General features: G+C 65.2%; 1 protein-coding gene across 1 annotated transcript; it reads right to left on the bottom strand.

Moving 5' to 3' along the window:
• Positions 1–5,324: 5,324 nt before the first annotated feature.
• Positions 5,325–9,776, bottom strand: CBX2 (chromobox 2). The gene is made up of 5 exons (XM_074922271.1): positions 9,705–9,776; positions 9,573–9,616; positions 9,028–9,093; positions 7,073–7,142; positions 5,325–6,671 (listed from the first exon to the last, which is right to left on the bottom strand). Exons 1-5 carry the CDS (start codon positions 9,774–9,776, stop codon positions 5,325–5,327), a joined length of 1,599 nt encoding a protein of 532 aa, XP_074778372.1.
• Positions 9,777–11,046: the final 1,270 nt, after the last annotated feature.

Raw genomic sequence — 11,046 nt, forward strand, 5'->3', positions numbered from 1 at the left:
GCGGTTCCTCTCCGAGGAACAACCCCGGGGCGGCCGCTCTGCCCTTCCGACGGGGCGGGCAGCGCGGCGGGGGTGCGGGTCGGGGCGCGGCGGCCGCCCCTCCCCGGCGAGCCCGGCCTTTGTATTCAAATCTGCCCCGGCCGCGCAGGCGGAGGGGAGCGGGAGGGGGGGGTGTGTGTTGGTTTTGGTGATTTTTTTTTTTTTTTTTTTTTTAAGCTGTGTCCTCATTAACCTCCTTTTTCTGCTCTGCCGGGTGAAAGGCGCGGACCCCCGCATTATGGGAGCTGTCAGCGCCTGGGCGCGGAAAATGAGTGTCAAGGAGGAGCGGGAGAAAGGGCCGCACAATGGCGCCTTTCTCCCCCGGCCCAGCGGGGGGGCCCTTTCACACGGGCGCGGCGGGGGCCCCGCGGAGGGAGGGGAGGGGGCAGGGACGGGGCGGGGGGCCACCGCCTGGCGGAGCCCCCAGACGCGGCACCACCCCACCACCCCCCTCCCTCACCCAGTCGCGCCGCGTCGAGGCGGCTCCGCGCTCCCCCCGCCCCGGGGCTCAGCTCCCTGCCGACGGCAGCCCCGACGGCGGAGCCCCGGGGGCCGCCGCCCCCTCCCGCGGCCGCGCAGCGCCCTCCGCAGGTCGGCCCGGCCCCAGCGCGCCCCGCTGCAGCGGCCGGGGGGCGGCCGGGGGGGGTCCCCGGGCTGGGCCGGTGCTGAGCGGAGGCACCTGAGCCGCCCCCCCCCCCCCCCCCCCCCCGAGCAAGCGCAGCTCCCGCCGCAGCGGAGCCCGGGAGGGGCCGCGTCCTGCCCGGACCCACGGCGGGAGGTGGGGGGATGCTTGCCCGCCCCGTCGGTTTTCCTCAGCCTCGCCCATCCCCATCCCGGGGGCCCCGTTGCGGCCCGGGCCGGAGCCCGCGGGGAGGGGCGGGAATACGGTGCCCGACGGGGCGGGGGGGGGGAGATGCGGTTTCACAAGGCAGCGGCAGCCCGGGGGGGTGTGTGGGGGGTGAACGCAGGCAGTGCCCGAGGGTGGGGGCCACTCCCAGAGCAGTGACCACGCCAGGCTGAAAAGTTTAAAAAAATATTTATTGATATACTAAAAAAAAAGAGCAGTGGAAAAGTTACACAAAACACCCCCCCCCCCACCCCCGACGTAACCCTCTCCTAGTGTTCTCCTGCGAATAAATTAAAAGCAGCCTCGAGGTGGTGGCTCTACACTAGGTCAGTGTCCGGGAGCGTTAGGAAACGCCGCCCAAAACGCGACGGAGGTGGCGGGAGGGGGCACGGGGGGGGGGAGCGGGGAGCGGGGCCCCCCCAGCCCCGCGGCGCTCGGCGGGCTGGGCGCCTGTCCTGCTCCGCAGAGCCCTTACGCTTTCCCAGGGTAACAACATCTCCAACTTTTGTTCTCTGAAAATAAAAGCAAACAAACAGCTGTAGTTTAAAGCAATTATAAGTGTCATACAGGAATGATTTGGCTCTCTCTTTAATTAAAACATACAAATCAGACCAGTGACTGGCACAAGTTACAAGAACAATTGTTTGTTTTCACCCATCCCTCTATTTCTTTCAGTAAAAACCTTCTCTCCGGCTCTGGAGTCCTTCACACCCAGCTCAGAAACTCGACGCAAACCAAACCCCCAAAACCATCCCCATCCCTCCACGAACTCCAGTTTTTTTGGTACAAAATATATATATAAAAATAGACGAAGTTCCTGGGGAAGATGGCTGAATTGGCCACCTCTTCCAGTCCAATGGAAAACAACAAGTATGCTTAACCAGATTATGCCTGGAGAAAAATATCCATTCAATATACAAATACTGCAGGACTTTCCACATCGGAAACCCCTTAGAAAATGACAAGTGACAAACCTTTAATTGGCTGTTTGACACACGGCTGAACACTCCAACCCATAGCAGCAAACTTAAAAAAAAAAAAAAAGGAAAAAAAAAAAAAAAAAAAAAGGTAGACCTTGAATACTAAATGGTACTGACTGGTAAACAGGGTCTGCAGCGGCTTTCAACCCCTGTCCACAAAAGATTACAGTAAATCACTCACATAATGTGCCTTTGAGAGGCAAACTCCAACAGGAACCGTTCGCTCAGACACCCCAGCGCTGCTGGGAGAGCCGAGACCTGCAACGCGAGGTCGGGAAGGGGCTGGGGAAGGAACGCAGGAGGAGACGAAGGTCAGAAAAATTTCTGGATTATCATTTTCACCATCCTTAGACCTTTGGAATCGAACCAGCTGGTGAGCAAAAGGCACAATAGCAAGTGGTGACAGCAGAGTCCTGCCGCTGCCGGGGGGGGGACGGACACGCCTGGGAAGGGGGTGACGGAGGAAAGCTGCTCGCCCTCGGGGTACGTGTTCCCCTGGGCACAAGCCGGGGGCCAGGGACCCTTGGCGCGGCCAGGAGGCAGGAGCAAGCCCGCGCAGGGATGTGAGCTTCGGCGGGGGCTCTGCAGGGAGCAGCCATCTCGGAGCACGGCACAGCACCCGCTGCCGCAGCCCGTGTCCTCACCCTCTGTGGCCGCTGGGTGCCCGACCCCTTCCCGGAGCACCCTCAGATGCTCTGTCCCCCTCGGGGACGCCAGCCCCCACACCCTATTGCTCTGGGTAAGAGCATCCCTGCCGGGGGGATCCCTCAGCTGCCGCCAGCGCGGTGCCGCTGGGGACCGGGCACCCCTCCCCTCGGGGGTCACGGCTGCCCCCGGGACCCTGCGAGCACCCCGCTTTGCATAGGCACAAACCTGGCGTGGGACCGGCGTCGCAGACAAGGCTGAGATAAGGACGGTCCGAAAGGCACATTGTCGTTCAGTTTGGATTCGCAAAGGCCAAGAAGCAAACATTTGGTGTGTGGGGAAGGACGCTACCCCCCGCGCTCCCAGATTCCTCGATTCCTCTCCCAGAACACTCGTACCCCCCAGCACCAAAGCGCACCCAGCGGCGAGCGGTTCTGCGGACACAGGTTAACGCTTCCTTGGGCCGGTCAAAGCACCGGCAGCTCGTTTGGCAAAGTTAAAGACTAGAAGGTAAACAGCACAGACTGGGACATTTTGGCATCGTGGAGCTCAACGGAAACTCTTGGGAACCTCCTCCACGGACAACGCGCCCTCCTCTCCCTCGGCCCTTCGTCCGGCAGAAGACGCAGCGCGTGGCTGGGCCGGGTGGCCGGAGCTGCACCTGTCCTCCGCAACCCCCCCGCCCAGGCCGCCCGCCACCGCCACCGCGCCGAGGGGACACCCAGGGTGGCCTGGCTGCGCTGGGGCGGGACTGGGGCCGGCCGAGCCGCCCGCACAGGCCCCGCAGCCCCTCGCCTCCGCCCGCCCCGACTCGCCGGCACGTCGTCGGCACACGCAGGTCACCGCGCTCGGCTCCGCAACGCGAGAAACCAACGGGGCGGCCGGGGATTAAATACGGAAGCGAAGGGAGAGCGTCCCTGGAACACAGGACAACCCGAACCACCGCCCGTCCCTCCAACACCCGGGCAGCGCGAGCTGCCAGCGCCGGCTTTTCATTTCACCTGAGACTTGCGCTGCCGCCAGCCAGCGGCAGCAAATGGGCTGCAGGGGGCCGGCGCGTGGTTGGGGGGGGTCACAAGTACCTGCACCCCCAGTTTATCTCCGCGCTCTTGTGTGTGACGACACCGCGAGTGCCCTCGCCTGCGGCAAAGCCAGACCCGTCTGGGTGCGAGGTGGGTGACCCCCGGGCTCACGCACACCCCGAGCACCACCCCGGGGCCACCGGCACCTCCCGACCCTGCGCCGAGCCCCAGCGCCCGCGGGCCTTTTATCTCCGAGAGGAGTTCAGCATTAACAGAGCTAAAATGAGCTTGAATACTGCTAAACTCCGCCTGAACTACTGCTGCTGATTTTGGCTTGTAAGAGTAATCTATAGCAGGGCAAAAGACCTCCATAAAAAAGCCATTATTGGTTGCAATTACAAGCCAAAACGAACACCCCGGCTGCTGGCACAGGACGGCGAGACGGAGGTGAACGGCTGCCGCAGGCCCGGAGGCACCCGCTGCCTGGCCCTGCCCCTTCACCCTCTCCCCTCCTTCGCTTTCCCACTGCTCCAGAGCACCCACGCAGGCGTCCTCGACCCGCTACCGACCCCTTCGGCTGGAGCAAAACGTGGACGATCAGTGTGAGTCAAACCCAGCGAGCGCCCAAGGTGGGGTCGGGCTCCCGGCAGGGGGGTTCAACTCACCCCCGGCTCCGCCTGGGCGCCGCTTTTGAGCTGGACCCCAGCACCGACCAGTCCGAGCACCAACCTACCTGCCGCCGGGAGGGTTCGCCTGTTCTGCGAGACTTAAAAAATATTCCCCAGCTCGGTCCCTCTGAGGGCCTGGCAACTGCTGAGCGGGAGGGGGAGACGCTGCCGTGCCGGGACGAGGCAGAGGAGCGGCGCTGGGGCTCCCTGGGCCGCGGAACAATTCGGGCTTCGCTTTCCTCTGAAAGTCAAGTCACTGCGAAGAAGCCAGCGGCTCTGGCTGGCTCCCAGGGCAGGACCCTCCCCGGGCAGCAAGGAGGCACTGCTGCCAGCCGCCCCTCGCCCTGGAAGAGGCACCTCTGGCACCCGTACTGTCAGCGGCATCCAGGATTCAGTCTTCCCTAGATCGGGTTTATTCCCCCCCTCAAAAAAAAAAAAAAAAAGATTTTTCCTTAATAAAAAATGTAAACAATATTTCCCTATTAGCTAGAAACCACAACAGAAACGTCGTGGACTTCACCATCATTGGAAGTGACCTCGCCCAGGGGGGTGGCTGGGCTGAGTGTACCCTGAAAAACCCCCATCCACAGCCGCCCCCCCGCAGCCCCGAGGGCTGGGAGCAGCGACTGTCTCATTTGGATTGACTTGCAGCTCCCCACGCTCACAGACAAGATCAAGAGGGAGCCCAGAGGAAAGAGAAGGATCTCCTTTTCCTCTCCCCAGTATAAGCCGGGCCCATCGCAGCTCCACACCCCCCCTGCTGCCAGCGAGCCGCAGAACTTGTCATCTGCTGGTTCAAGCTGTAAAGCAAAGAAACCTGCGAACAGTGAAGCCCGGCTCAAAACTTGTCAGCCCGTCACCCCCGGAGCCCCCGCGCCCGGAGAGCGGCATCAGCCACCCCCGCTGGGGGCACCGGCTCCGGGAGAGGATGGGGAGAGCCGGGAGGGATCCGTCGGCCCGCTGGCAGTTCTGAGCAGGTTTCACCGCGTCTTTCTCCAGCCTCTAGACACGAGTCCCAGCAGGTCTCACGCGTTCACTTGAAGAAAGAAAAACGTGATGGAGGAGCTGGGCAAAGCTGAGGGGGAGGCTGAAGGACCCTCACCCCCCTCTCGCGCTCCTGGGCTCAGTATTGCCTTAGGTTGAAAAACCCGACGCTGGTGGGGGACTCCTTGACCGTCACTGTGATCAGGTTCGCGGTGACGTCGGTGACAAAGACGTGCTCGATCAGGCTGCGGGTGGGTTTCCAGTCCTGGCTGGTCTGGATGGAGACAGACATGTTCTGACCCATGCCCGGGAAGGAAGCCGAATCCCGGTCTGAATCCGAGCTGGTCTCTTCGCCCGTGCTCATTTCGGACAGGGCGGCCGGCTTGCGGGTCTCGGTGGCCGTGTGCCCCTCCTGCGCGCCGGCCGGGCCGCCTTTGGCCGCGTCCCTCTCGCCTGTCCGGTGTGTTTGCTTCTCGCTCTTGCCGCCGTCCCCCCCCGCGAGCGCGCCAGTGCTGGCAGCGTTCGCCCCGGCCCCCGCCGCGCCGCCCTTCGCCCCGCCGGCCCCCGCGCTCGCCGCCGCCCCGCCGGAGCCTTTGGCCAGGGCGCTGCAAAGGTGGCGGGGGAGGCTGCTCCCGCCGGCCACGCTCGGCCCGTTCTTGACGCTCTGCAGGTTCAGAGCCTGGAGGTTCAGCTCCTGGCTGGAGGCCGCGTGGCTGCCGGCCCCGGATGAGCTCGCAGGCGTCTTGCTGCCGTTGTGCAGCATTTGGCCTCCCACGGCAAACCCCGATTTCTGGTCCCCTCCAGCGCCGCTGCTGGGAGCCTTAGCAGTCTTGGGTCCCTGCATGCTCAGCCCAAGCTCCCCAGATCCTTTCTGGCTCCTCATTTTTAAGTCCAGCCCTAAGCCGCTCTTACTGGATGCCTGCGACTTGAGCGCCAGCCTGCCCAGGGGCGAGGTCTCCGCCGAGTTCTGGCTTTGGGACATCCTGTTCATGTAGTGCACGATGGAGCTCTGCCAGCTGATGGCCCGGCTGGGGCTCGCGGAGCCGCTCTTCATCACGTTGGGCAGGTTTTCTGCCGCCGACCCCGCTGAGCTGAGCCCAGGCAAAGCGCCCGGCGGGTCCTTCAGCACGGCCATGCCCGAGCCCTGCGAGCTGTGCTGGGGCTGCAGCTTCCCCAGCAGCTTGGCGCTGCCGCCCACCTCCTTCCGGGACGTTTTCAGCACCTTTGTCAGGTTCACGGTCCTTCGAGCCGCTTTCTGCTCCGGGGGAAGAGGTTTCCGCCCACGCTTCTTCCTGGAAGCATCTTTCATTTCGGGCTTCGCCACCAGGATCTGAGCTTTCTTCTGCGGTACTGGGTGAGTCTCTCTGCTGCGGGGACCTCTCTTCGCTTCCAGGTCGCTTTCATCCTCTTCATCAGAGGAGGAGGAAGAGGAGGATGTGGAGGAAGAGGAGCTACTTGACTTAGTTTTTGCAGGCATCTCTGGTTCCTGCAAAGAAACGGAGACAGGGAAAGTCAAATTACCGAAGAACCGTTACGGGCCAGGTGCCGCAGACACACACAGGTTCCTCCTCCACGTCAGCCCATCTGCTCGTCCTCTGCCACCAAACGGCTTTGGGAGCGCAGAGCACAAACCCACCGGGCTGCGACACCAGGAGGGACCCTTCTGTCTCCTACGCCAGCGCCAGAGCAGCGACGAAGCCGTGTCCTCCTCGCAGGCACCCTCCTCCCCCCCAGCACCCCCTGGGGTCTGCAGTCACGGCCATGTCCTCGCCACCCCCCGAGGCCGAGCACCCCCCGCTCCCCCCGCTGTGGACAGACACTCGCTGGTGCCTTCCCAGGCCAGAGCCCCTCCAGCGCCAGCACGGCCGGGAACCCGCCAGGACTCACCACGTGTTTCCTGGGCCTCCCCCGGGGCCGCTTGCCCCTCTTCCGATTCTGCACTTCTTTTTCATGCTCCCTGAAAAAACAACAATTAAGGACAAGGTTTGCAGGGAGGAAAAACATCCCAAATCATCCTGGTTCCTCCCTTTCTTCTTCTGTCATTAAAATCCCCCTTGCTTGGGATGCTGAAGGCTCAGCTCCTGTCCGAGCAGCGGCTGGGGGGGGTCCTCAGCCCCCACCAACACCCGACGATCTTACAGGCTCCGAGCACGTCCCTCACTCAAACCCACACTGCTACGAGGACGCTGCGCTCAAATGAGGTCAGAGACCCCCGAGAATCCTGCGGAAACCCGGCAACTCGTGCAGTTCCACCCCCCTCAGGTGGCACCCGGACCGTTTTCCCTGCGGGAGCGGGACAGGTCACTGGAAGACTCAGGCCATGAATGTGACGTAATGCGAGAAAAAGAACTACACAGTGAGGAAAAGGTTATAAAAAGGGTGATCTTAGAACAAGGTGAGCTCTCGGGGTGCCGGGGTATCCCACTGCCTCAGCAGTGGGCATCTGCCCTGATGTACTGGAAGAGAACAGTTCTCTTGCGCGCAGCACGGGCAGAACTGCCTGGATGGCTGAAGTATATTTACCAAACTGCTCACAGAGTCAAAGCCCTTCCCACACGGGAGCGTCCTCCTGGTTACCCCCATCCTGGTCCCTTTGCCCCACTGGTGCCAGGCACAGCCCTTCCACTGAGAGGCATCGAGTTTTGTAACGCTGCCCCTGAGAGCAGCTCCCTGCTCTGCTTGTGCCAGGGAACCGGGCAGTGATGGGAGAGTGTTCCTGTGGGCAGCCCCCCAGCATCCCTCCGGCATCCCGCCGGCATCCCTCCGGGCAGCCCTGCTTGCTAAAACATCCCCGTTTGCTAAAACATTCCCGTTTGCTACAGCAGTCCCGCAGCAAGAAGCTTCCAGCGGCCAGTGATGGACCACATGGCGTTACCCATCCTGACTCAGCGGCTCTTCCAATTCATGGTGAAATTTCCAGTTTTTCTGGTACAACAGGATCAGGCAAACGGGAGCACCAGCCAGGCCTCTGCTAAGCTTTGCCTTACTCCGGCACCCGCAGAGCGGAGCTTCCCCTCCGCACGCCGCGGCCTCCGAGAAGCAAACGCGCTCCCTGGAAACCCGGCAAGTTCTCCCCCTCGCCGGGCGCGTTTCTCCTCCCCGGCCCCTCCCGGGCTGGACGCGGGGCCGGGGCCGTCGTGCGGGGGATGTTTTCAGCCACTCTCTGATTTCGCGTGGTTGCCTGTTCAAGGACAAAGCTGCACCACGCGCGGCGAACCGAGCACCGACCTGCCTGCGCTAACCACCACATTCCACTCTTGAAAAGGGATCCAGAAATGAGTTATCATTAAATCCTATCATAAACTTTAATGATTTTTATTAACGCGGAGCCAAAATATCTGGCAGCGCTGCGCTGACCGGAGCCAGCCGCCTGCTTTCTGACCTCCGTGCGGGATTCCTGGGGCGCGACAGCGGCAGAACGACGCCGGGTCCCGGCTCGGCCCAGCCAGGGGACACCATTTTCTCCCACCCCCTCGCAGCGGTGCCCTCTGGTAGCCCATTTTGGAGCCTTCCGAGCCCACCGTTCCTGCAGTCCCAGGCGCCATCTCCCCACCGGGGCCCGCGGTCGCCCCCCAAACCCAGCCGGGGGATGCGAGCCCAAGGGCTCAGCCAGCGCCAGCCCAGACTGTGCGCGGGGCCATAAATTCTTGGTGTTTACCCAGGCCGGAGGAGCCGTCCTAGGTGGACCTGAGCTGTAATTTCAGGAGATGAACAAAAGGGCTCCTGCCACAAAGGGCCCGGCGAGCTCCGGGCTGTTGTTTCCACAACTTCCACCGCACGCGCAGCCAATTAGAAGTTAATTGACTTTATCGTTCGCTTAGAAATATTTAGAGTTTGCTCACTTCTTCTGGAAAGCGAGGAGGAGTCTCGGGTCGAGGATGTTCTCCTCGGGCTCCCAGCTGTTGTGCCTGGAACAGAAGAGACGGGCTGGGCGAGAGCGGGGGCCGGCGCCATCCCCCCCCCCCGCCGCCCCCGTTACCGGCCCGGCACCGGGGAGTTCATCCCGGGACAAACGGGCCCCTCGTGCCGCCCGAGCCCCCGCGGGCACCGGGGCATCCCCGCACCGGGGGCCGGGGGGAGATCGGGGGAGGGGGGGGGGGGCGGCCACGCCGCGGGGCTCGGGGGGACCCCGCGCATCCCGGGGGAGCTCCGCTTCCAGCGGGCGGGGGGGGGTGCGGGGGGGCCTCCGGGGGCGACCGGCCCGGCCCGGGGGAGGGGTGTGGGGGGAAGGGGGGGCCCCCACGCGGCGGCGGGGGAGGGCCGGGCCGCGGCCGCGCTTATTTGTAAACAAAAGGAGCGGCGCGACCCGAACAAAAGCGGCCGGGAGGGCGGGCGGCACCCCCGCTCCGCGCCCCGCGCCCCGCTCCGCGCAGCCCCGCGCACTCACTTGGAGGACCAGCCGCGCCACTTGACCAGGTACTCCAGCTTGCCCTGCCGGGAGAGACGGAGAGGGGCGCGTTAGCGGCACGGGGGGGGAGGTCCGGGGGGGGGCGGCGGGGGGGGCGGCGGCGGGTCCCACCTTGCGGAGCCGCTTGCTGAGGATGCACTCGGCGGCGAAGACCTGCTCTCCCACGCTGCTCAGCTCCTCCATGGCCCCGGCCCCGCGCACACGCACACACAAGGGGAGCCCCCCGGGCGCGCCCCCGACGGCGGCCGCGCGCGCTCCCGCCCCCCCCCCATCCCATCCCATCCCTGCGCGCCCCCCCCGGCACAATACGGCGTGCGCGCCCCCGGCGGAGGAGGAGGGGGGGGGGAAGAGGAGGAGGAGGAGGAGGAGGAGGAGGAGGAGGAGGAGGGGGGGGCTCCCCAAATTCCCCGCTGGCCAATGGTGAGCGGAGGGCGGGGCGCAGGGGGGTGTGGGGGGGGGTGTGGGGGGAGGCATTGTCTGCGCGACCCCTCCTCTTCCTGCCCGTGCGGGGTGGCGGAGCGGGGGGGGCGGCTGCCCGGCCGGAGCGGGGACAATGGGGCCGGGCCGGGCCGGCGCTTTGTTCCCCGGGGCGCGGGGGGGCCCTGCCCGCCCGGCCGCGGGCTCCGCCGTCCCCTGCTCGGGCAGCCGAGGACCCTCCTGGGGACAAAGCCCCGGCGGGGGGGGAGGCAGCCCCCCGCTCCGGTCCCTCCCGGGCGCAGCGGACGGCGGCGGCACGTTTTTTGGGTGTGAAATAGTCGGTTATAAGGGAATAAAGCGTCTTTCCTCGGCGGGGGGCGGCCGCGGGGATGCCCGTCACCCCGGGCGGGGAGCCATGGGCCGGCCGGGCCCGCGGTGGCGACCAACGCCGCGGCTCCGCGGGCCACCGGGGCGTGCGGGGCGGCGTGAGGAGCTGCCCCGCGGCGGGGCTGCGCGCCGGGGGCGTGGGGCGGGGAGAGATGGTGCTCGGCGGGCATGGCCGCGGATGAGTCAGCACCGCGGGGACGTTCCACCCGCGGGCGCGGAGCCCCGCGATTAACCGTGCGGGAGCCGGAGGGAAGCGAATCGCCGCCGCCGCGCCGGGGTGGCCACGGGGCGCGGGGGCTGAGCGGGCCGCGGCCGGGCGATGGGGTGTCCTGCGGGAGGGGCCTCACGCAACCCCCGGTAAGCGATGCCGCCGCGTTCAGGAAAAGCGTTTTCAAAGCTCCGGGCTGGCGCGTTTGGGGGGGGGGGGCGCTGCCGGCCGTAACGGCGCTGCCGGGGACCCCCCTGCGTGGTTTGGGGGGGGGCAAAGAGACCGTGGGTGAGCGGGGCGGGGCTGGCTGGGGTCTGCAGGGCAGGGGATGTGCCCGGGGTGCGGGTCAAGGCGGGGTAATTGTCCTCGGTCCGGCGCTGCCGGATTTATTGTCTCCTTTGTGCGGTGACTCCGGCCGTTCGCTGCCCGGGAGAAGGGTCG

This window comes from Athene noctua, chromosome 18 (genome assembly GCF_965140245.1).
Source record: "Athene noctua chromosome 18, bAthNoc1.hap1.1, whole genome shotgun sequence".
Lineage (NCBI taxonomy): Eukaryota > Metazoa > Chordata > Aves > Strigiformes > Strigidae > Athene > Athene noctua.

Coding starts and splice junctions, on each gene's coding strand:
- CBX2 (XM_074922271.1), bottom strand. CDS start 9,776: ATGGAGGAGCTGAGCAGCGTGGGAGAGCAGGTCTTCGCCGCCGAGTGC. Junction 9,617..9,704: donor TCAGCAAGCGGCTCCGCAAG/GTGGGACCCGCC, acceptor CTCTCCCGGCAG/GGCAAGCTGGAGTACCTGGT. Junction 6,672..7,072: donor GGAGGCCCAGGAAACACGTG/GTGAGTCCTGGC, acceptor GTTTCTTTGCAG/GAACCAGAGATGCCTGCAAA.